This window comes from Ursus maritimus, unplaced genomic scaffold (assembly GCF_017311325.1).
Source record: "Ursus maritimus isolate PB19 unplaced genomic scaffold, ASM1731132v1 scaffold_7, whole genome shotgun sequence".
Taxonomy (NCBI): Eukaryota; Metazoa; Chordata; class Mammalia; order Carnivora; family Ursidae; genus Ursus; species Ursus maritimus.
In genome coordinates, this window is record NW_024426885.1 from 16,828,822 (window position 1) to 16,854,605 (window position 25,784).

The 25,784-nt window shown below is 49.0% G+C and overlaps 1 protein-coding gene and 1 long non-coding RNA gene across 2 annotated transcripts in view; one reads left to right on the plus strand and one right to left on the minus strand.

Moving 5' to 3' along the window:
- Positions 1-72: 72 nt before the first annotated feature.
- Positions 73-12,692, minus strand: HABP2 (hyaluronan binding protein 2). Its single transcript, XM_040624320.1, has 12 exons — positions 12,632-12,692; positions 11,640-11,750; positions 10,105-10,212; positions 8,789-8,905; positions 7,775-7,894; positions 7,105-7,276; positions 5,816-5,913; positions 4,703-4,958; positions 3,541-3,683; positions 2,636-2,770; positions 1,137-1,282; positions 73-442 (listed from the first exon to the last, which is right to left on the minus strand). The coding sequence occupies exons 1-12, from the start codon at positions 12,690-12,692 to the stop codon at positions 278-280; spliced, it is 1,632 nt and encodes a 543-aa protein (XP_040480254.1). The 3' UTR covers positions 73-277.
- A 7,552-nt stretch (positions 12,693-20,244) lies between these two features.
- Positions 20,245-25,784, plus strand: part of LOC103657287 — a 12,397-nt gene continuing 6,857 nt past the window's right edge. The window contains exons 1-5 of the long non-coding RNA XR_566796.2: positions 20,245-20,451; positions 20,639-20,688; positions 21,763-21,842; positions 21,931-22,443; positions 22,623-22,787. This is a non-coding gene — a long non-coding RNA (uncharacterized LOC103657287). The remainder of the gene's footprint in view (positions 20,452-20,638; positions 20,689-21,762; positions 21,843-21,930; positions 22,444-22,622; positions 22,788-25,784) is intronic.

Consider the following 25,784-nt stretch of genomic DNA (forward strand, 5'->3'; position numbering starts at 1 on the left):
CTGTGATTTTCTGGAAGTTACCATTGTTTGAAGGGAAGCCAACAAAGTATCTATTGGGTTGATTCTGGCATTTCTTGGGTTACCCACAAAGCAGCCTGATAAAGCGGTAGACATGCTGGTCCAGGGATCCCCAGGCTGGGTGGCGGTTGTCTCTGCTCAGAGCATGGACACTCGGCTGTGTGGCCACCTGGGGGCTCTCAGCATGTCCGGTGCTGCCCATGAGGCCTAGCCTTGTCTGGGTGCTCAGGACAATGGGCTCTCAGGTTCAGAAGACACCTTATAAGCCACCCTCCTTTTGGAGGGTGGCTTTGATCCAATTCAGGAATTTGGTAACTTGGGTATAGACTCCTGGCTTCTTCCCACATTCCAGGCCCCAGCTCACTATCCCATAGACGTAGTAGGTGCCATCCTTCTCACAGGTCAGAGGGCCTCCAGAGTCACCCTAAGGGAGAAAAAGAGACATGAGTTCAGCTTTGTGAATCAGAATACATTCAGAGACACCCTCCACCTTCCATGAGGAGATGCCAGGGGGCGATGGGGTGAAATCGCCCCAGTGGATTTCTCTGGAAAGTGGTGGCAGGGCTCTTCTGAAGCCTTCTAAGACACAAAGCTCTGAAGGGAGAGAAATGAATACCACTGTATGCGCCTGAGTCCATGAGGGCTTGGCAGAGAATTCTCTGGGCCTGTCATCTTTCTCCTTCTAACCACTGGTCCTTTGGATGGTTCCTTGTTGGGATTTGCAGTGATGCTGCCCAGGACCGTGGCCAGAAGCACCATCTTCAAGTTTAAACACAGTGAAGGAAATTCCCGCTCTGCCACTCACCAGCCAGGTGCTATAGGCCAAGATCACTTCTCTAAGCATCTGTGAGATGATGATGATGACATCCCCTTCACCAGTGTCACGAGAATTAAATTAGACACAGCAGGCAAAGTGACCACAACAGTTACTATGCTGGACCCTCCTGGATGGGTGTGGATTCGAATTTGCCTCAGGACAGGTATGCCTGCCTGTGCCTTAGCTTTATGGCAGGTGGGCCTCGGAACCTGCCTCCCAGCCGTGGGCTCCCAGTCTGGCCTCTGCCGAGCATAAGCTCCTGCCCATGTCTCCTCTCCAAGTGCCACTTGGAATCTCTGACCTGGCAGGAGTCTTTCCCAGGCTTCTGAAGGTTTCCTGCACAAATCATGCTGTCGTCGATCATGTGGTCATAGAGTCGGTGAGAATTGCACAAAGCGTTGGCAATCAGCTTGACCTTGGCATCCAGGAGCTGGCGGGATCCTTCTCCTGTGGGGTAGAGAAAAGAAGTCACCACTGTGGGGACCCGGGTGACACCTGCCTCACCAGAAGCTAGCATTGATAAGATGGCCACAGGTCTGAACTCAGAAAGGAAGGTTTTTCCAGGAGATGGGCAGAGGAATCTCATCTTTCAAGGATGGGGGCTCTTGGCCTCCAGTCTTCACTGTGGTTTTATAGACCTTCCATGCTGTTTTTATATCACAGTGGAACAGAATCATTTATTCCCTCTTCTGTCTCCCCAACTAGACCATCAGGTCAGAAGGGCAGGGATAGTGTTTTAAACCATTTTTTAAATTTCCTAGCAGAGGGCTGGCACACAGTAGATTCCTAATGATGGATGTAGTGCCCTGGTCACTCCTCTAGATTACCTACTTCCCAGAGCACAGATTTCTTCCCCTGAGGACCCTCTGTTCTGCTCAATTTGCTCTGGTCAGCACGGTGATATTGACAGGTTTATGTGTGCGACAGTGAAAATAGCTATGAAGACTGGTCTCTGGCTAACCCTAGATCTGATTAACCCAAAATCTTCTTTCCCAAAAGCCTTCTGACAAATTTGTATATTACATTTCATTTTCTTCACTAATACAGGTCTATTTAAAGTGTTACTTGCTTTCCATTATTAAGGACAAGATTTGGGGGGAAGAGAGATCTACTTTGAGTCTTTGAGAAAAACTTGAAATATGCCTCTGAATTTCGTATGTTAGAGATTATAATCTTGTCAACACATGAGGAATTAATCCTGTGGTTACTTTTTCAGATAAGAGCACATCCTAGAGACAAATCAATAGCTTGGCTTAAGAAAATTTATAGAATGCCCATGATGAGAAGACCCCTGAGCAAAGCACTCCAGGGGAGACAAATGAATGAGCTCAGACCCTACCCTCGGGGCTGACTTAGTGAATATCTCCATAGAATTCTATCAGCTCCTTTTATCATGATTGCAAACCTAGGAGGTAAGTGTGGTTATGGAGGAACTCAAACTCAACTGTCCAAGCGACAAAGCCAAGAACCCAACATAAGTCTTGTCTGATGCCAAACCCATCTTTATAACCTATCCTCTTTCCAATCTACCTAGGGAAGGAGAGCGATCTCGTGGGTATGGGATCAATGCTTGATGGAAGTCAAGATTGGAGACAGGGACAGATACAAAGATCAGGGAAGACTCCTTGGAGGTGATAAGATTTATCTAGAGCTTTAGCCATGAGGCAATCTCTTCCTTTTGGTAATACACCTTCAATGGAATACTGATTTCAAGTTCAGAAGCAATGTGGAGTTTGATCCCTTTCTTCTCTGGTTAGTGCAACTCACCTGAGTCTCAGGAGGGTGCATGGCCAGACTCACCTGTTTCTGTCACACCCCACCCAGAGATGTGGCATTCAGTTCCAGAAGGGAAAACACTATCAGGCAAACATACGGTCTTCACGTATTTGGATTCGAGAGCACAGTGACCATCTACTGGCTTCAGTTTGAGCAAAGCTAGGTAGGGAGAGAAAGAGGAAATGAATGACGATATCCTCTCTGTCATTAGCTTTAGCTTGATCAGGAGATAGACATAGCAAGGCCCCACTCCCAATGCCTAACAAACAAATGCCTTGCTCCTCCGCCACTGCATTCTTTTAACTTCTACCTGGGGAGGAGGCACACTTCAGGCTGAGAGTAATACCAAAAAATAATAGTGGAGTTTGAAATCATTTCTAATCCATTTTAATCCATTGTTTAATTTTTTAAGAACAGGCTTCAAGAGGGAAAGAAAAAGAGATATTGAGGAAGGAGAGAGAGTGACAGGTCCCAGGAATGGAGAACTGGGGTACACCCTGAGCAGCCAGCAGCTTAACATCTTTGCCTCTACATCCGAGCACCTACCAGATGCCAGATGTACACGGGACACATGCACACCATGTCACTTAACACACAGGAAGCGGAGCATTGTACACCAGTGTACCCATTTTATAGTGGAGGAGCTGAGGCTTGGAGAAGTGAAGCCAGCTAGTAAGGGAGGGAGCTGGGAGTCAAGGCTGAGCTCTTTCCACAATACAGCCTTGCTAGCACAGCTTCCCCCCATTTATCGATAACATCAACACAGACCTTTCTAACTAAAGGGCTCTGGAATAAATTCTCTTCCTTAGAGTGTCTGTGAGGGACCAAGAAGATAAAAGCACCTTCTAGAACCAAACCTCAGCTTTCCATCCATAATGAAATCTACCCAGGAGAAGACCCATGGGAGATCCACCATAGAGGACACTTGCCAATATCATTGTGGGGAATCTCTTCACTTTCATTATAGTGGCTGTACTTGAAAATCTTCTCCACCCCGAATCTCTGCTCATGGAATTCTGTCTTCTTCAGGTCCTGGTCCCCTAACACGACTTTCAGATGTTTGGTTTTTATGCTGCAAGGGAAGGTAAGATGGTCTGGTATTTGAGAGTCTGACACTAAGCCCTGGCTCTGGTCCCAGTGAGCTGGGTGACCTTGGACAAATGACTGACCTTCTGCAGCCTTGGCATCCTCATCTATAACTGTCATCTTGCTCACAGAACTCTGCTGTGTGGTCCAAATAAGAAAATGTGAGGAAACATGGTCTCCAAATGCAAGCTGTAACGTGTATCCCACATTTCCTGAGAGACCGCCCATCCCCCTAGTATTTGCTAAAGAGCAGCCAATTAACTTCTAGAACAACTATTCTTTGTGGAGGCTAATGTTTGCATGGTTGAGGAATCCCAGAAGAAATTGTTTAATGATGGTGGATAGGAAGATCTTCAAGGCTGCCACCAAAACCTGGGCTGCATGGGACCAGCCCTGACCATGAACTTGGGGAATCAGGGGAAGTGGTGGTAATTCAGACTCCTAAGTAGGTGCTGGCTTCTCTAGGCCAAACAGGTGTCATGGCCGAAGACACACACCACCAGGAGGTCATGGTAGTGGCATCAGATAGGAGCATGCTATTTTTCTGTGTTCAGGGTAACACTGGAGAGGTTAAGGAAACAGGTCAGTCTGGGTTCATATTCCATTTACCTACTCACTTTCCCCATGACTTTACACAAGGTGCTAAACCTTCCCAAGACCCAGGGTCCTTGTTTATGAAATGAGAATAACAATCAACTTTTTCACCTGCAGTAGGCATTGGGTATATGACAATTAATAAAGGTAAGAATCCCTGTCCTTCCTCAGCTTGTCTTCCAGTAGATAGTGTTCAGGATTACCTGTCATAATCCATGCAATGCACGTGGTAAGCATTCTAGACATGGCAGCTCTTTTCTATCTCGTTTTAAGGAGCCACTCTTTTGCTCTTAGACCTAGATCAGCCCCTCTGAGCCTGCCAGAGTCACCAAAATGCTGCTCAGATGGGAAGGGGAGAACACCCCCCAGGGACTTGAGTCTCCCTGGTCTCTGCTTTCAGTAGGCACCTACTTGGTGCAGTGGGCGGCAGTAAGCACCCAGCAGGGGTGGATCAGCGCTCCCCCACAGTAGTGGCCCTGGGGCATGGAGACGGTCAGTGGCAGCGAGGTCTGCAGGGATGCCTGCCACGGGTGCTTGCCCGCCGTGCTCTTAAAGCCTCCATAGATCCTCTTGACCTTCCTCTGTGTCATCTCAGTCCTCCCACACGAGTCAAACCCTGGAAGCTTGGTCAGAGGTTCTGTGGGGCTTCCCTCTGGGTCAGCAATGTCTGTGGGACACAAGAAAGAAAAGTCACACTACTCATTTTCCTTCCAGGGCCTCAGAAGGAACCTGTCAGAGGTATGACACTGAGTCCAGCAGCCTAGCAAGCTTCGGAGTTAAGAGACTGCACTGATGCATACAAGGTGGGCATATAGTAGGTGCACAGTTAATATGTATTAACACATGGATTCCTACGAAGCAAGTCTATAGAATTAACAATGAAGATGTTGCTTTTTAGTTCTTATTTTGACATCTATACAAAAATGTGTGTGTAAATATGTAAACCCACCACTGGAGGAAGGGTTACTTGAGTTGATTTTTAAAGAATGGTTGGATATGGACAAAATCAGACTTGGGATGGAGTATTCTAGACAGAGCTGACCATGAGAGCAAAGGCACAGAATTGAAACTATCCAGGGAGGTAATCCTGGGTAGAGACACGGATAGAGAGGTGGGTCAGAGAAGCCTGCCAGGAAGATTGTGAAGCTGGAATTCTGTCCAGGTTGCACCCTGAGAAGCTATGAAGTCTCAGCCAGTGTTTGATCACCACTGTATACTGAAGACCTGACATAGTACCTGGAACATAGTGAGCAATCCATAAGTATTTGCTGAGTGCACTGACTGGGAGTAAGGAAACATGAGTTTATAGCTGGATCACTGGCCTCAGTTTACAAAGGTATCCAGGCTTGCTAGACATCCTGAAAGGGGAGCAGAGGATTGGGCATTTGGGTTTCTACTGGGATGGCAATTGGAAAAACAGGTGTGCTGGGTGAACAGGGCTGGAAGAAATGGGGTGACAGGACCATCTATCTATTGACCTGTAGCCTCACCATTACTGGGGTTTCTGGACAGCCATGGTCTTACCTAGGGCTGAGCAAGCTGAAATATCACAGTACTCCCATTTCACCTTTGCATTGTTTGCTTTAATGAAACACCAGGGCTTTTTGTCTCCATCTGGGTTTCTAAAATGAAAATAGAAAATAACCCATGGTCAAGGCTTGGTAAAGCCACTGAACTTCATCAAAGGACATTTGGATAAGAAAGTACCAAGTTCCTGTGTTCCCCTGGGGGCCACATTCCATTTCATTCCTCTAACAGGTTAACAAACCCTGGCACGTAAGTGTTTTTGGCAAAACCTTAACTTGCAGAGGAAAATCCCAATGACCAGAAAATAGTTAACAAGCCTTGTGCCGGATCCATGGGACATATCAAAGTGTTTGTAGGAAAAGAAATGAGATCCCTGTTGAAGATTCTCCTTTGCCAAGAAAGTGAAATAGCCACAGATGCATGGTGAGAGAAGGGCTCCTCTGCCCAGACCTTCAAATTCCATGTGTGGTTATTCTCTAAGGAAGTCTGCCATGGGCATCACCCTGAAAACCCTTCCATGAAAGGAAAAGCTCAAAGTGAGTGAAAGTGGGAGGTAACTTGCATTTCGTGCAAGGGAAGTCCTCTGGCTTAATGGAACCACTTTAAAGCCATACAAAAAATTCCTGCCCCTTATATGCAGATGATATGTGTCCTCGGCCTTAGTTACAGCACTGGAGGAAGCCAACAGTGTATTCTGGAGGCAGCAGAAGGAGATGAAGGTAGCTAGTCATCACCAGGGATAGAAATGGCATTATCCTGACATGGAAAAACCTGAACGTCCTTGTGGCAGAGATCGCAATGTTCACCAGACATTCCATTTTATCCTCTATATCTCTCTCTTGAACTTAAGCAGGATGGCATGACTATTTCTGGCCAATGAAATATGTGGGCAGAAGTGATGTGTCCCTTCTAGGTTTAGGTGATGAAAAACTCATGCTCCATTTTTGAGTCTCTCCTTGCCTTTCCTGGGTATTTGAGTCACTTTGTGGAGCTAAGTTACCCTCATTCCCCAACCCACACGACACATGCAGCCACAGTGAAAATTAAACCCTGAGGTATTCAAGCCACTGGGATCTGGGGGCTATTTGTTATAGCAGCACACCCTAGCCTATCCTGTGTAGGAAAACCTTCCTAGAAAGAAAGCTGATGAGTTTCAGTGATCCACACCCACCCCCAATTTCTAAGTTGGCCCAGGGACACTAGGAGCAGAGCAAAGGGACAGACAAACCCTTACACTAAAAAGTACCCAAGGGGTGCTTCTTCATGGGGAAGAAGGTAGGTTTTACCTGCAGAAGTTGTGCTCCCCAAGCCCGTGGGTCTCAGCATCTTCCATGAACACGTTGTAATTCTCCTGCAAGAGTAGGTGGGAGTTCCAGTAAAGGCATGAGTGTTGCTCGACTGTCTTACTCACTTTCCCTCGGTAAGAGTAGCCATCACCAACGTAGCAGTCATCAGGACCTTGGAGAGAGCAGGCAGGAACACAGGAACTGAGAGGGACTGGCATGCAGCTCCTGAAAAGGACCTGGCAGGTGTGATCAGGTGGGGAGAGGAACCGGTTCTGAATATTGTTCACCCTGAGATTCCACCATGAATTCCAGAAAGGAAGTGGCTTGTATATGTCACATTCAGCCCAGCTTAAAAACATGAAACATCGTGGTTGTGGGTAGATGGAACTTAGTTTTTTAATTTTGGCTCACACAAGGGCTGGTGGCCTGTGGGTTGAGGCCCAGAGAGGCCCAGGTGTGTTTGATTTGCCTGCCCTACATCCCAGTTTATGACTTTATTTACACGGAGCCAGGAGCACCCTATGCCCTTAGGTTATAAGGCAGAGGCAACAGTAGAGCTTGGGAATCCTGACGTGAATCCCATTCTGGGAACAAAACCCAAACATAAAAGGATCCCATAGTCCTTACTGTGGCCCCGAGTTTCTGTTGAAGTGGAGGTAGAGACCCATACCTATTTCACAGAATCTCCCCTTGAACTGGTCAGGGCAGGTACAGGTGAACTTGGTTCTCCGCCTGTGCCTGGAGCAGATGCCGCCATTTTGGCAGGGATTTGGCCTACACACAGGAACCGCTGTGAACACAGGAAATGGGGCCAGGAAGGCTTTTCAGAAGGAGTTGTGGTTACATCGGAGATGATGAGGAGATATCGGTGGCACTCTTCTGGTGCCCACCCTTTCACAAAAGTTGTGTTACCAAAGAGGAAAGCAGACCCACTGACGCTCTAGCAAACGTACACATGAACCTTAAGAACATAAACAAACATGGGTGAGGCAATATGATGGAGGCCATGCAAAGGAGAACATATTAAGTAGATGGCTAGCTCAGTAAGGAATAAGAGGTGTAGACTGAGCAGGAACCTGGCGGCCAGTCTGAGCTGCGTTGAAACCTACCTCTGCCCCTTGATAGCTGCGTGACTGAAAGCAAGTTAGTTAACTTCTCTGAACTTCAGTTCCTTCATCTGTAAAGCTCTTTCTTATGGTATTTTTGGAAGAATGTAAGAAAAAATGTAAATCTCTTGGGACAACGCCTGACTCATACCAGTGACTAAGTACAGATTTAATCTCCTATATGGCCCATTCCAGGAATAGACCAGGGCTTACTTCTTGGAGGAAAAGAGTTTCATGATTATTCTTTTTGGATGAGAGGGGACACAGGTTAGTCAATTCCCCCTAGACTCTCCAGGGGTGATGTATTTTATTTTTTTCAAGATTTTATTTTTAAGTAATCTCTACACCCGATGTGGGGCTCGAACTCACAACCCCCAAAATCAAGAGTTGAATGCTGTACTGACTGAGCCAGCCAGGGGCTGCGGGATGATACATTTTAAAAAGTCCTAGTTAAATGGGTCATCTTGGATGCCACTAAAACATCAGAGATATCTGGACTTCTACACAATAGGTTGCAGACGTCCTCGGCACAAGCCAGAAAGAGAAAACCTAGCATAGAAGGGGCCTCCAGCACTTACCCGTGGAGCAGTCTGGACCCCTGTAAGGGTGTTTACAGGCGCAGCGGTAATAGGGAGGACTCTGGGTAATGAGACATTCGCCCCGGTCACATGGGTTGTTCTTGCACTTGTTTTGCACTGTAGGAGATCCATTGAGAAGTAAGCGACATGATTTGGGGACACATTTTACTTACTGGGGTACCTGCACAATACAATGTTTGGGGGTGGTGAGGGCGACTGACAGAGCGCATGCCCTTGTCTGTGGTCCTGAAATACCATGCTACTCCTGGACCAAAAAAAAATAAATAAAAAGTTTGTTTTTTTTTAAATAAATCCTTGGGTCATGGATGATTGCAGCCCAGTTCCCTCCAGGGCTCATATTCTTTTTTACTCTATCTTTGTAAAAAACCTGGATAATTTTTACATCTTCAACAAACAAAGCTGCAATTTGAGTTTCTCTACTTTGTAGTTGATTTTATATTTCATTTACAATTTTGCTGTTCTTTGGGGAAGTTGAGGGATGAGCCCAGATACTATGTTAATGCCTGATACCCCAAACCATCCTGACACATTTATTGAAGGACTGACAGCACTGAAAATGGAAGGAAGGGGTGAAGAGGGCACAAACAAAAGAAGGTAACCATAAAGCCCTATTTAAAGATCCTCACTGCCTCCCTCACCCCGGTTAGATGGTCACTAGATGGAACAAAATCCACGTTCTCTCCAGGGGTGCAATTAGCCCACAAGAGTTCTGTATCTTCTCAACATGGCTTCATGTTATGCCCATAAGAGGTCACCGAGGCAGACATTGTTTTTATCAGAGTCTCCGTAAGTGAGGATGGCAGGAAGAAAGAGCATGGGGATAGGAGCCAGGCAGCAGGATGCTAATATCTGCTCTTCTCCTAACTAGCTGTGTGACCATGAGAAGGTTCTCTGTATCTCTGGGCTCCCTTTCTCTAACTGGGTTGGGCTTCATATGCCCTCACGTTCTTCCTTCCCTCTCATTTGAGAACAGTATTTCTCTGTTGTAATTAGTCTAAACACTCAAAGCAAAAAGTCCTGAGTGTAGAATACGTCAGAGTCCAGCTCTTATCTCCTCTTAGCCTCAGTGTTCCCATCTATAGAATGGACATACCCATCTAGCCAATATGCATGGGTGAGGATTCAAGGAGATGCTGCTTGTTTTCATGCTGAGGAGTCCATTATAGATGATACAATATGTATGATTATAACCCTTTCCATGAATCATTCAGCCCTTTTTACCCCCTTGAGTTGGAGGAGGAACTGCCTCTTGTTCAACTCAGAGGGAAGAAGGAATCCAGTGAAAGCGCACTCACCATTCTGACACCTGTTTCCAGAGAAAGGGGCTGGACAGCTGCATGTGAAGTTGTCCCCGCTGACAAGGCAGTCCCCGCCATGTTCACAGGGGTTGGACAGGCACGGATCTATGATACGTGGGCGGAAGTCAATGACCGCAATGAATAGCAGGGGAGAAGCCCCTACTTGCTCATCAGATTTCAGTCTCCTACTCCGAATGAGAAAGTGAATGATGGGGAAAGGGGGAAACGTGAATTGCCCTGAAAGAGCAAGGAAAACTGCAGTCATAGGACCAGAGAGAGATTCAGGTTAGTAAGAGGACAGGCGAGAAGGAATCTCATTGAGTTTCTCATTGAGAAACTCCCCTTTTCCACCATCAGTGTTTTCTCCTCCCAGTCTCGCTGGGAGTGCCACGGGGTCTGCCTCTGATGCTGAAGGCATTTCATAAGCCTGAAGACCTCCCCTACTCCCAGTGCCCGGGGGTGGAGGTCAGGAGTGGGGAAAGAAAACCCACCCCTAATGAAACACAAGCTTTCTGAACATCAGGAAAGAAGACCAAAGGCAAGAGGGTGACAGAAGAATTGGCGGCGAGGAGGAAATGACCCAGTGGCCTTCATCTTTCTTCAACTACTTGTTCAGTTAGATTTTGTCATATTTCATCTGTGCCTTTGGCTTTTCATGGTTGTCTGAATGGATCTTCCCTTGGGGAATTCTTTATCCTTCTGTTCACACACATTGTTCTTTGGTTCAGGAACTAGGATCCCTGGGCCCAGCTCTTGTTTTGATGGTCCCTTCTGATGTTCCCCTGATGCCCTGTATCTTGGCCCTGCCTTCCAGGCCACTTCGCACAGTTACAGTTTTTATTCTAGCGGCTAAGTGCATTCCATTCCTTCTCCTGGCTTCGTCACATGGTTTTGCTTGGGCCCCACTTCTCATTTTTCCTTCTGTCCCATTGCTTGGGTTAAGAAGCCACAAAAACAAAACAAATGTAGAAGCACACGTGTGAGTGCACACACACACACACACACACACACGCACATACCCATGCACACACATCAACAACGGTGGAAAGCTTCCCAGGAGTGTAAGGAGAAAGAAAAACACAGCAGAAGGGGAAGGGAAGTTTCAATGCCAAATTTGTGAAAGCTACAATCTGATGCTGAATGCTAACCCAGCCCCTTCTGCGTAATTAGGACCTACCTGTAATCAAAGCTGGGGAGTGATCTTGAACATGACTTTCACTCACCGTGTCAGGAGACCCAGATGATGATGCACTAACTTGTTGTGTGACCCTGGCTAAGTCAACTCCAGTCCTGGCCTCCTCACCTGCATCATCTGTCATTTGAGGGTGGGAGAGAGAGTCTCTAGCAACCTCCCCTGTCCTGCTAGTATATGATTGGAACTGAAAAAAGGCAGTCTAAGTCATTTATTCGATACTCAGTTTATGATGCCCGTCGGAGAGGAGAGAGAGGCACCTGCATATAGTCGCACACAAACTCTCTTCTAGCTGCTCTGGCCTCCTCCCAGGGGCCCCCCGAAGAGCGTTGGCACCTACCGTCTTCCGTATAGTACCAGTCCGGATTCTCCTGGTAGGCAGGAGTGTTAGTGCTGCTCTCTGCCTGGTCGTGTTCCTCGTAGCTATTCTCGTAGTAGTCAGGGGTCCAATCTGCAGAAGTGGGAAGAGGACGGAAGAAACCCTAATCATTAGACCTAAAGATTTCCAAATCCTGAAGGAAGACCCATGTGTCTTTCTAGCTCCCCAGCTGATGGGGTGGACAGAAGGGGTTAGGCATCGTGAGTTTTCATTTGGGGTGTGTTATGACCCAGCAAGGCAGTGTTGGCATTTGGCAGGGTCCAGAGCGCCTGATTGGAAATGGGGAGAAGTCAAGTGCTTGCTTTCCACTGACTGTGAGCTTGGACAAGTACTTGTATTCTCGGGGCCTCGGTTTGCTTATCTGTAAACAGCAGGAAAATGATTGGGGTCTAGAAGGTGTCCAAGGTCCTACACAAGAGGTGCCCATGGTCAGACCCAGTGTCACCTTGTTGGGAGCCTCTGTGAATAAACTTTCTCCCTGGGCCTTTATTAGTCACCTTAGCTTATGAAGTCAAGGAAACTCGTCACTTTCCTCTTGGTCACACCATCAAACTACTCTCATTCTATCGCAAGCATCATCCTAACAACTAGGATTGATTGAGCCTTTACTATGTACTGAGCCCTGTGCTAAGCATTGTACAGAGCTAATTTCACATGGCGAATAAACGGCAGGAAACGGACTAAGGCATTTGACCCCCATAAAACCCAGAAATTGCATCATCTCGACTGCGTCAGCTGTGGCCTCTTCCACTGCCTCTATTAATTCACACTTACCCTTGGAGAAAGGGGTCCAACCATCCCCATCACATACCCAGCCTACTATTTAGGACTCTCCCAAGGACAACTGAGAGAAGGTCATAGATTTGGCCCAGTGAGAGACGGGGCAGGGTGTGGCACTGCCCACACGTGTCAACCTCATGCTAGGCAGGTCCATGGGGAGAACAAGTGCATGCGTGTAAGGCTGGGCTCGGGCTCTTTGTCATCTGGGGACTTAGAAGATGCTGGTAGCTCCATGGCTCGTGGAGAGCGTTTGGGATTTGAAGAAAGGTGGGCTGACTTTGCTTTCCGCGGCTGGCAGGAGTGTGGCAAGGCTGCAAGCTAAGTCTGTAAGGAAGCTGTCCGGAGATGCATATGGTAATGAGGCAGGAGCAAATGCAGTTAGGAGACTTGCAAAGGCGCTCCCACGGAGCCGGCCGGTGGCTCGGAGCGTGGCACTTTCCCTCGGCCTGCTTATCAACCGCATTATCTCCCTCGTCTCTCAGTCATTCCCTTATAGTCTTTATCTCTTTGGCTTTTGAAAAATCGACTTTTGCACAATGGCTGTTTTATATTTCCCATTAAAATGGAACGATCTTTTTATTTCCTTTTTGAATACGCCAACTCTGGTTCCTTGCCAAAGTTTCACCTCATTTATCACAGTGTCAAGTCAAGACTCCCTTTGCTTGCTCATTATTTCTCGCGAGCTGCTTTTCCCCACTATGAAAATGCTCCCAGAGGAGGCCACCTTTCCAGGGACGAGGATCTAGGTTGAAGATAAGGCCATTGTCTTCCTGGAGCAAATAAAGTTTCTTTCCATCTAGCACGATAAAGCAGAGAAAGAGAGTAAGAAAGTGAGGGGAAAAAAACATTTTTCGGAGTTTGACATGAAAGATTTCAAATTGACATTTGGGAGAGACAATGGGCTGGTAATGAGCTGATTACATCATTTATTTATTTCTTTTTTGGTTTAGAGAATTTATTTTTGTTTTTCCAACAGGTGTTTATAGATAAGTGCCTTCAGAGCGCTCCCGTAATTTCTCCCATCCCTCCCACGGGTTGAAGGTCAGCTGGGCTAATCTCAGCTCGGCCATTAAGAATCATTCCCTTTGCAGATATTTGGAAACGGGGAAGGTTTTTACATAAATGGAATCGTGTGACCTTTCTAGGTGGCAGGGGATGGCTGAAATGTCTGCTGGAGGATTTTAACTGGAATCCAGCCTTGTTAACAAGGTCTGCTCAGCTCGCAGTGAAACTAGGCCTCACTAGGCATGTAGGCTTTGAGTCATGCTTCTACTAAACGAGGCAAAAAGGCTCCACTCTTCCCCGAGAGGCCCAGGGCCCTTAGTGAAGGTGGAGAGAAGCAACAGAGGCTCAGTGGCCCCAGGTCACCAGAAGCCAGCCAATTGGAGTTCTGGGCAAGGAAAGGCACCAAGCTCCTTTAGCTTTGGGGTGCCTGTCCCATGTTTTCGGAGTGCTTTATAGAAGGATTCCCAGCAAGGTTTCTCCGCCTCCAAATTTAAAGTTTATTTTGTCTTTTCTACGCTGTTGGCACTTAATCCCATTGTTTACCTAAGAAACGTGCGTTGTGCACCTACGATGGGCCAAGTATGACATCATGTTCTGGAAGGCACTGGGAATAATGGAGAGATGTACAGAAAAGAGTGGGATGTGGCCTCCAACACGGCGCTTCCAGGCCAGGGTGAGTGGGGGAAGAAAGCCAGCCCAGAAAGGAGGTGAGCGGGGAGTGGAGAGACAGGGGAGCTGGATGAGGTCACTTCACGTTCCACATTGGCCCTTTAGTGCCGTAGGAGCCAATCCGATGGGGGAAGATGGCCCCGACTTGCTCCCGTTCCCTGTCGCCTCATCTTTGGCAGTGAGACTTTGCAGCTCCTCCTACCAAGAGATGGAATTGATTTCTCCACCCCTTGGGTCTGAACTGGCCTTGGGACTTGCTTTGACTACTAATAGCATGTGCTGGAAGGACAGTGTGCCAGCTCCAAGCCTGGGTCTCAACAAGTCTTGCCCACTTCCTCTCTCTCTCTTTCTCTCAGACCCCTGTGACTGCCATGTGTTCAAGTCTGGCCTATTCCATGGAGGATAAGAGAAAGTGTGGGGCAGCAGAAGGCCCAGCACTTCCAGTCAAGGCCTCAGGCACATGAGAGCCCAGCCAATCTATCCGCTGACGCCAGACACGTGAGGAGGCGCGGCCAACGTCCGCTGAGTCTGGTCCAGACCAGAGGAAATGTTCGACTGAACCGGGTCTAAATTGCCAACCCAAAGAATTGAGACGTTATTCTTATCCTATTAAGAATATTAACGGTCGAGGCCACTAAATTTAGGGTAGTATACTCTGCAGTAATAACGAATGAACACAGAGGGCTTGGCTGATACTGGGTTGCAGTGGGATAAGGATTTTAGATACTGCAGCGTTCCTCGGCGGCCCAGGGGGCTGTACAGCGTTCGGTTTCATGGCTGGAGCTCAGATGGCACCTCTTTCTTGTGGTTTATTATTCAACTTCGTCTATCTGATTATCCCCTCCAACTATTGGCGTCTTAAGTGCGAGGGCCATGTCTATTCTTCTTTGTACCCCTCAGACCCAGCACAGAGCCCAGTTAATGGCTGTGTTTAAGTGAGTTTTTCCCTCTGTGGTGGGGCCTCCCTTCCTTCTGACTGGCCAGCACACAGCAGGCACGGAGCTCGGCCAGCAAAGTTGGTATCTGCTTGGAGCAGAGGAAACAGGGAACTTAGGAGAGAAACTACGTGAGATCTGGGGCATAGGCATTTGGTGAAGAAAATGCCTGATGAGTTCTGTAGGGTCTAGAAATTTGTCCAAGTGCTTTCCTGCATCGAGAGGGATTACAGCCTGACGTAGAATTTGCCTCCATTGCTGGATTGGAAGAAAACATTCCAGGTCCAAATACAGGTTATTGGAGACTTTCTCTAGGCTGTAGAAAAGGAGAATGCTTTGGGTGAAGAATGCGAGCAGCTGTCTGGAGGATTTTATATCAGGTATAAAAAGAAATCCCTGTGGATTTGTCTGTTTATCAGAGTGTTTCTAGAACTTATCAGGAAGGATGGTGAGAGTATCCGGAGCTAACTCAAATCATCCCAATAACTGGTTATTATCTATTGAGAACTTTCTGTGTGCTGGACACTATACTAAATAAATGGGGTGGCACATAGTCTTAACCACGGAGAAACCCCGTGGCATAGGCATTCTTACTCCTATTTGACAGAAGTGGGAAAATGAGAGCAGGAGGAAGTGGCATCCAAACCCGGGTCTGCCTAATTCCAAGTCTGGTTTGCTTTTCTACTGGCCCAGGAGCCTCTTGTGGGTTTGTGTTTCGTGAAAGCTCCGCGGGTTTCAGCTTCCAGGAAGTAACACACGTCGAGAAATCTTTTTTTAGCACATGCTCCAAGTCCCTCAACCGGGATTACTGTGGTCTGTACCGGGGTCTCTCGGAAAAAGCTCAGAGCTTGTGCGATGGGGGCTCTGCAGCTGCTCTGGTTAAGGAACTTGCCAGATGTGCGGAACGGAAGAAAACTCTCTGGAATGCTGTCCCTGTTGGCGTCATCCATCACCGTGGCACAGACGGTTCCTCCGAGGGCCTCCCCCAAACCCCAGCCCTGTTGGCCTGTATTTGACGCTTCCAATCCGGCTGACAGGGCAAGCTCAGCGGAGACCCTCACTGGCAGGTGGCAGGACAGCTGATGGATGGGCTCAGCTTGTGCTGCTGGGCAGAGCCAAGCCAGCTTTGAAGAGGCATTTCCGCAGGCCCGTTGGCTGTCACGGCACCTGCTTTGGGGAGATGAGCAGAGTCTGGGCTGTTTGATGGCCATGTCCTCTGCCACCCATTGGGGACCGTGGCCTAGGTGCCTTCTGCTCCAGCAAAAACCCTCGCCATGCACTGTGTCCAGCCAGACGAGCTACAGAAACAGCTTGCCTGTGGACACGGCCGTGGTGTTTCCTTGGCCACACTGCTTTCTAAAGCCAGCTGGGATCTGACAAATTCCATCAAAGCACCACCCCCGTGTGCAATTAGATCAGACACAGGCAGGGGCATTTTGAAAACCGAAACTGCTCTTTGCAGAAAGGCCCGGCTACTATGCCTCGCCCTGCTCCACAGCCAGAGGTTGACCGAACACCTCGAGACGGACTTGGGAGCCCAGGGATGGTGGCCTCCAGGATTCCTTCATCTACTCACCAAACTCTTGGTAGAAGCTATTGATAGAGTTCTTCTAGAGCCTAGAATTTCAGAATGTTAAACCCAGCACTCTCCACTCCCGACTAAATGGTTTTTCAGCTTGTGTTTAAATAACACCAGTGATGGAGTACTTACTACCTCCCAAGAGCCCAACAGCCCATACAGATTTTTGGACAACTCTGATGGTGAGGAAGTTGCCCTGTTTGCAGACCAAATCTGATCCTATCACTTCTAATCTCTTTCATTAAAGCTAAAAGCCTTATGAACACAGATAGTGAATCCTCCCTTTTCTGTGATCCATGTTCACTGGGACCACTGTTTCCAGTTGTTCAAGTTGTTCACTGCACAACTTCAGTGCCAGGGTATCAGAAACTCGTCGTCACTGTCGATGTCTTCTGCAATTTTCTGGAAGATGGCAGTACAGTGTCTTGAGGTAGAAACATCTCTTAATTTTCACAAAGTTGACCGCATGGACTAGGGGTGGGTCTGCTTTTCAAATCCTTGAAGAGAGCGAGGTTTCTGACTCTTTTATGCTCCTCGTCCACTGTGTGACCCCACAGTTCTGGAGCTCCGTCTCTCTGACACCTGGTGCCTGATTGGTGTGCGCTGAAGGCCGGGGAGGGGGCAGCTCTTCCCACCTCTTGGCTTTGCCACCCCCCCCACTGGACTCCACATGTGGATGCTGATGCGGGCTACTGGGAGGAGCCCCCCGATTCCTTCAAGGAACTAAATTATATGTTGTTGAATAGAACAGTCTCCTTTGCTCTGGGGAAAGACACAGACCCTCTCAAAACCCACATGCCATGCTCAATTCCACAAACATTCCCTGAGCTTAAGGGGTGGACGACGGTCAGACATCACCTGCCTTGAGCTAGCCCAAGTCTGTCTGTCCATCCATGGCTTTGCTGCTGGAGAATATTGACCGCCACGTGGATTTTGACCAGTTGTTCCCTGTCCAAATAAGCCCTTGATCCAAAGTTTAGACGTGACTGCCCTCTCCATGTGCTGTCTCCCTGGCCCTGGGCCTTTGTGGGTGACCAGCACAGGTCACTGCCAGTGGGGGATGCCAGCCTTTGCCCTGATGGAGTTGTGCATGGAGTTTTCTCCCTTGGGCCTCAGAGCAGCGAAGGGAAACTTGGGCCCAGAGTCAGAGACCAAGATTGGATGATGGCAGAAGGAACAGCCCTGCTTGGCTTGGGCACAGCTGAGGGCACCGGGCAGGGGGGCTGTGGTGGGGGTGAAGTGGGAGGCCACCGCAGGGGCAGGTCAGCCTGGGGACTGCCTGCGTGGCACAGCGTGGAGGACCTGGCTCCCCACCCAAGGAGTGGAGCGAGTGGGGGCCCAGGGCTGGCCTGCCGGGAGCCAGTAAGTGCCCAATGCCTCCCTCGCTTTGCGTTGGCCTTTTCATCTCCTGTCATCACTAATGGGCTATGTGACCTGCAGCCTCCCCTCCCAGGGCCTCAGTTTCCTTCTCTGTAAAACGATGGGATTTAACTGTATCAGCAATTTTGCCCTTGGGGTCCTGAGACGGGGGACCAGAGGTATCCACGGGCAACTCAAAATTTAGTCAAGCATGGTATATGTGCACAGAAGGACAAACACCGGGAGTGCATTTTTCTGGGAAAATTCTCGAAAGGGGTCTGCCACACGTCTGAACCATTTGAACCCTGAGCTTATGCCAACACTTACATGCGTGGGTCCCCTTTCTTCCATCCCAGAACCAGCCTGCAGTTTGTGAGGAGCCCCAGGGCGATCCACACACTCACCTGGGTCCGGGTCTATCAGTAAAGACATCAGGGAGAACTGAAAAAAACAAAAAAACAAACCAACACAGGGCTGAGCAAGGCTGAGTCAGCTGACTGGCCGGGCGCCTCCCTGAGCTCCCGTAGGCCAAGAGGAACTCCCCCGGGTCACGTGGGAGGACCAGGAGCGCTGGGTGCTCTGGGACGGCCGTAGCGGGGATGGGTGGGAGGGAGAGGGTGGGGCCTGTTTGGAGATGCTCCCTTCTTCCTGTGCGGGTTGAACATCCTCCTTGGTGCGGACGTGTGGTGCTTGTGCGTACCTGTTCCCACGCCGGGGCGCGGCCACCCAGGTGTAGACAATCTCGTCAGGGACAGTGATGGGCACGGACTGAGCATCTCCTGTCTCCTGATTGTGTGTTGTTGCATCTCATTCTTTTTTATTTTTATTTATTATTATTTTTTTAAAGATTTTATTTATTTAGTTATTTGACAAAGAGAGAGAGCCAACCAGCGAGAGAGGGAACACAAGCAGGGGGAGTGGGAGAGGAAGATGCAGGCTCCCAGCAGAGGAGCCCGATGTGGGGCTCGATCCCAGGACTCTGGGATCACGTTCCTGAGCCAAAGGCAGAAGCTTAATGATTGAGCCACCCAGGCACCCCCGCATCTCCTTCTTATTAGTGCCCTACAAGGAGGCTCTTCTTAGCCCATTGACAGATGAGAAAATTGAGGCTCAGTGCTCACATAGTTGTGATAGAATTTGGATTCACACTCAAGTCTAGGTGATTGCCTTGGGTAACAGCCCCTTAGGCTGGGGAGGGACAGTTGCTTAAAACTATCCAGTGGCTTCCCAGGGTTCTTGGAATAAGATACAAACCCCTGCCACAAGCTATAAACCTCCTCCCATACCCCCCCCTTCCATTGCCCCTTACTGCTCTCCAGCCACACCTGGGTTCCAACTGGCACTAGCCAAGCTCATCTCACCCCAGGGCCTTTGCACTTGCTCTTCCTTCTGCCTGGAAAGCTGTCTCTCATGACCATCACTAGGTCCCAGCTTAAATGTCATCTTCTCAAGGAGGCCTTCCTCAACTCCCCTATAGGTATGACCCCTCCCCCACTGTTTTGTCACTATATCTGTTCATTTCCTCCATAGTTCTTATTGCAACATGTAGTTTACATTTGTTTATCTGCACGTTATCTGCTTCTCACGTTGACTCTGTCCTCCAGATAGGCAAAGATCCCGTCTGTTTCATCACTGATGTATTACCCCATCCTGAGCATAGCGCTTAGCACATGACGATCCTTGGAGTTTTTGCTGAATAAATAAATAGTGTTATGAACTGTTCCTTTTAGAATGCAGTACTTACCGGAAAAAGAAAGTTTTACTCATTTAATAGCTAGAATATTTGCTTTTACTTAATTCAAGGGTCAGCAAACTCAGGCCCTTGGGGCCAAACCCGGAAGTGTGGTTTTATAAATTGAATTTGATTGGGACATAGCCATGCCCGTTTTTAAGCATTGTCTGAGACCTCTTTTGTGCTACACCGCCAAAGCCGTTGTGACAGAGACCAGACAGCCCCGAATATTTCCTATCTGGCACTTTACAGACAAAGTTTGCTGACCTCCGATTTAGAAAAGGAGGGTTCTAGCCCCTGACAGGTCTCCCTATGGGTCTTAGCCACCAAAAAGCTGCGGTCAATGTGGTCACCTTCCCAGTCCCCACATCAACCTTCCTCTCCCCGCCAGCGGAAGTTTTGATTTTGTTTTACTGTTGGCCTTTTAACCACTTTTGGGAATTAGGCAGATGGACAATAAATTAGAAAAGACAGGTAGAAAGAAAGAATGCAGCCTGACAGGATGTACGGAGCAGACGACATCAACAAATGGGATTCTTGACAAAAGTGCTTACCCTGCATCTACCCACGAGGAACATGACAGGTGCAAATTGAGGCCATTCAATGAAACAACCAGCCTTGACCCTACAAAAATGTCAGTGTCATGAAAGACAAAGAAGATGGGGAGGCTGTTTTTTATTAAATGAGACTAAAGAGACGTGACAACCAAACGCAGTGAGTGATGCTTGATTTAAAAAAGAAAAAAGCTATAAAGGACATTATGGGGGTAATTGGGAAACCTGAATATAGACTTATATTAGGGACTATTAGTGTGTCAACGTGGAACTTCTTGAGAATGATAATGGTATTGTGAATAGATCTATATGTATATTCGGTGTGTTATTCTTTCCACTTTCTGCAGATTTGACAAATTCTACCACAAACGGTTGAGGAGGGAGAGGGATGCAAAAGGTAAAGAGGCGGTTTGCTGTCTGCACTGTGCGTGCCCCATTTAATTGCCTCACGGTCCCCTGGCCTGGTGTCTGCAAAGAATGAGATGAGGGCTGAGCATTTTGTGTGGGAAGGGGGTTGATGTTGGGGAGCCTGACAGAGGAAGGGGAAGTTCAGGTCTCAGGGGTATTTCCGGGCCTGGGGGTTTGAATGGGGAGCGTCTAAAGTTGACCCCTCCAGGCTTGAGGGCCAGGGTGGTTCCAAAGGAGGGGCATGAGACAGCCCCAGGTGCCAACGTTACCCCTCCTGCCGACTCTGCCTTGATCCTGTCCTTTGCCCCGCCTCAGCTTCCCTCCAGGAAGCTTGTCTGGAGGGCGTGGCCTGTCCCTCTGTACCCGCATTTGCCCAGCCCAGAGGAGGTATCCACTAAATTCTCCCATTTGAACTGAATACAGTGAGCCTTGCCTGTCCACTGTCGGCCCCAAGAAATGGGCAGGACAGGAGAGAGGCCTTTGAGGAACAGAATTCCTCAGGGCCCAGTGCAGAAAAGGCCCTCTGCCACCTGTTCCCCGGGCCGGAGCCCCACATCTTAGCTCTGACCTGGACCAGGAGAGCCGGCCAGGTGCTGTGCCGCCTACAGCCAGCAGGTGGCAGACGTGCCCTTCCCAGGAGCTGGAGCGGCCGCTCTGAGGGAAACAACAAAAAGCGGGGCTGGGGGCCCTGCGGATCCTGCTGGCTCTCAGGGAGTCGGAAGCAGCTACCACCCAGCTGAGTAGCCTGGGCTGTGTGTCAGGGGGTCCCAGGGATCCGAAGCCGGCCCACTTATTTCGTGAATCACCGGGTCCACTGGCAGGGCCTGTAGTGAAATGTGGAAACGGGCCCCCAAACACAGGCGGGATATCTGGGGGACAGTGTGGGAGAGGCCAGGCCAGTAGCCCCGTATTTATGCCGGACATCTGCATCCTGACACTTAACCTGGGTCATGGGGCTGGGGGAATGAGCGGGCACAGTATTTGCCTCCTCTCATCCCATGGCATTGTGTTATCCATGGTGACGGGGAAATTAACTCCTACCCCTGGGACTTACACATCCGAGGAGGAAGACCCCTAACGCAAAAGAACAAGAAGAAGGAGGAGACAACTGTCATCTCAGTCGACAAGCATGAAGAGCTTACGGTAGGCTAAATGCTGTACATGCGTTTGGTCTCATTTATTGTACACAACAGTTGATCATTGAGGTTCTATGATTATGTCCATTTTACAGGTAAGCCAACAGATTTACAGAGATTAAGTTGCCCGAAGTAACTCAGCTGGCCAACTGCTGGAGCCAGGATGGAATGGGGCCAGCCTTCCGTCAGGGTCCTTGGTCTTAATCTCCATTACGAGGAGGGCTGTGGGAGCCATGGCAGGCATTCCCTGGAATGGAAGAATGGAGAAGGAAACAGAAGAGCTTCCTAATTCTAAGAGAGGCACGGCCTGGAACTGGGTGACAAGATCAGACCCCTGTCCTTGGAAAGCTTTATGAAAGGCCTGTCCAGACTAGCCCAGGCCTGGCAGGACACAGAGAGGACCACTGGGCACCAGGGACAGCCGTGGAAGGTACAAAAGTGAGCTCCAGCCGCGGCCAGTCCACTGTGGTTAACGCCTCCCAAAACACGTCTCCATCCAGGTCCAGGGGCGTGCCAGCCACTGCCTGCTTCTTCCACCGCTTGTCGTCCTCATCTCAGCAGGGCTCAAATAGGAGCTTCTAGTATCTTCTAGTGTCTTCTAGGCTAAGGTTGGTCAGTGGGAAAGACAGGGCAGAGAGAAAGATACTGTCTCGGAGTCTTACTGATTTACAATGTAATCTCCTTGGGGGTCAAGAGCATTGAGGTCTAATCGTGTTTTGTCCTCTCTTTAATGTAGTTTAATCTTTTTCTAGATTATTTCAATTCTGGTTCTTCCTCTACCTTTCAGAATTCTAAATCTTCTGGAAAACAAACTGAAAGGCAGAGGCTAAAACTCTGAGTTGATGAGCCCCAGGCTTAGGAAGCAGAAGAGGGGAGATGGAGAGCTAGACCTGTCCCTTGGGGCCAGAAGCTTGGCTTAGCATGAACCAACAACAGAAAAACCTTTCTCCTGGTAAGTAAAAAATGGGGACTCTAATCCCACCATCCCTTCCTTCTCGGATGTTCTACCATGACCTGGTGGTAGATCAACGTGGAAGAATTTCATTCTTTCCGAGGGCAGCTGGGTGGGAGAGAAGTCTGCCCCAGGGCCAGGTGAGGCCGCAGCCACAGGGCTGGAAGGCGGGCCAGAGACAAGAGCGCACAGTTCAGGAGGCCAGTCCTCACTGTTGAACAAAGAGCTCAAGGTCAGGGTGAGAGGTGGTGATGGTGACAGAGGACAGAGGTTGTCAGGGTTCCGGTCACCAGCCCAAGTATTGCCCCATCCATCCCTGCCCTGTGGTTCCTGCTTCAGACAAACTAGGTGATGAAATGAACAGCTGAGCAAAGCCACTTAGTCCTTTTTGGAAAAACAAACAAACAAACAAACAAACAACTGTGATAAAATACACTAACACAGTACTTTTTAACTTTAACCATTCAGTGGTTAACTTTAACCATTAGCCACGTTCTCATTGTTGTGTCACTGTCCCCATTACCTTTACCCAAAACTTTCTCATCATCCCCAACAGAAAGTCTGTGGTCATTACACAACAACTCTTTCCTCCCTGCCCCCAGCCAAGGTGCACTCTCTTTTCTGTCTCTAAATTTGCCTATTCTTGGTACTTCATATGTGTGGAATCACCATATCTGTCCTTCTGTGACTGGATTTATTTCACGAGGCACAACGTTCTCAAGGTTTATCTGTGTTGTTAGCGTATATCGAAATTTCATTCCTTCGAAGGCTGAGTCGGATTCATTGTATATCCATTTTGTTCATCCCTTCATGTGTTGAGGGCCACTTGGGTTTGTCTTTGGCTATTGTGAGTAAGCTGCTGGGAACACTGGCGTCCAGAAAGCTTCCAGGCCCTGCTTGCCATCCTTTTGGGTTAAACCTAGGAGTGCAATTTTCTGGGTCCCAGGATAGTTCTATGTTTAACTTTCTGAGAAACCACCATCCTTGTTTCCCACAGTGGCCGCGCCATTTTACATTCCCACCAGCCCCGCATGAGGGCTCCCATTTCTCCGCATCCTCACCGACCCTGGTTACTTCCCATTTTAAGAAGTTCTAGCCATCCTAATAGGTGGCAAAGTGGAGCCACTCGGTCCTTTTTTAGTCACAAGGAGTCTTGCCTTTCCTGCTTTAGCACAGAAGCTACACGATGCTGTCTCAGGATTGTCAGGTTCACTGTGGCTTTGCTTTCATCTGAAGCTTGGGGGAGGGAGGCAAGGCTCTAAGGGGGAGACATGGAGGCCACAGCAGACAGCACTGGCCGGTGGCCTGTGTGGGTGGTTTCCTTTCGGGAGCCTGGGCGACGCAGGTCCATAGCGAGCAACAGGGGTGAATTGGGGAGAGAGGAGTGGGTCTAGAGCCTTCACGTACGGAGGAGGAAGCTAAGGCTGGGGGGCTGTGTGCGTGTGTAGTAGTCCTGTGAGGCCTGAGCTGACTGGGGGGGGGAGGGAGGACTTGAGACCAGACCTCCTGCGCGGAAGTCAGCCCCCTGTGCCTGGCTGAGAGACACTCTCTCTAGCTTCTCTGCTTTCCGGCTCAGAGCTTTAGGGCCCACTCAGAGGCCCGTCCCGGTAAGTGGGGGCTGGACCACAGCTTCCTGGGACAAGCAGAGAGGGGGCGGGGCGGAGGGAAGAGCTCCGTGGCCGCTGTCCTTCCTTGCTGGAGAGCTGGATGAGAATTCAGATTCCTGGGCCCTCCCAGCAGAGGCTGGGTGTCCATGGGTCCTGGAGCGGGCCCAGGACGTGAACTTTCAGCCAGTTCCCAGCTGACTTTACCCTCAGCCTCGCTTTGATGGACCTGCCTTAGGCGTGAAGCTCCTGGCCAAGGAGACTGTGGGCTGATCTTTGCTGCTGCGCAAGGTGTTGGATCTCCCTGTGCCTCAGTTTTCCCCATTGTAAAAGTGAAAATGTCCTTGCCCTGATGTTTTATTCGAGGAGATGTGGCTGCTCGTGGGGAGTGTAGCATTTGCGAAGGATTGGGGAGGATTGAAGGTTAGGGCGTAAGGTCAATCCAGGATGGTGAGATTAGATACAAACACTCCTTTCTGCATATGATAATGCAGTTGGAAGGCCCTTGGAAAGGCAAATAAACAAATAAAACGAAAGAGTAGGATGGGTCTGAGGCCTGCCACATGGGCGTAATCCCCCACGTTAACCTTGGCCAGTTGGCCTCAGCAAACAGCCCAGGGGCTCAGAAAAGTAACTTCCCACTGATGGGAACCCAGTCCATCCCCGAGGCTGTGCTTTCGTTAATGTGGAACCGGGGATCCCCAAGCTGATTCGGGTGGTGCTTGGCCAAGGCGTGACATCAAACACAGCATGAGGCGGTCACTCCCTTCCCGATTTTACTGTCAACCCTTCCAAACCCATCACAAAGAAAAGCTCGGAGGAGCTGGCAAGTCTCTATCCTCTCCCGCTCTTCCCAGTTTCCCCTTCCCACAAGGAGAAAGCAGGCTTCAAGCTGTAAGCATCTGCGTGACAAGTGTAGCCAGTTAGAATTCAATGACATCATTTTCTGTGATTTTTTTTTCCATTTATAGTAGGGACAGTTTCCTTTAAAAATAAATCTATTGAGATAGAGAAAAGACAAGTATGTTTAAGGAACATATTGAGAAACTGGCTTGGGTTTTAGCAAGATTTCATTCATGAGTGAGGTTTGAAAACACTGAACTGATTGGTTAGCTATCTGGCAAGCCTCGATGGTTCTGGCGTGAGAAAGAAAAACTTTAGGGACTGTGGAAGTTGCTCCGTGTAGGAGTAACTTTGTCTCCTCCCTGAAGCTGGAGTCTGAGACGTTGCCTCTTCTGACGCCTTCCACACCACATTGAACCTTCTCCTTTGTTCTTGGGTAGCACCTGGCATTGCCAACCTCCAGCACAGTGGTCATGAGCTTGGAGCTGGGATTGGGCAGACCCGGGTTTGAATCCCGGCTCTGTGACACCTCCCCCCCCCCCCCCATCCC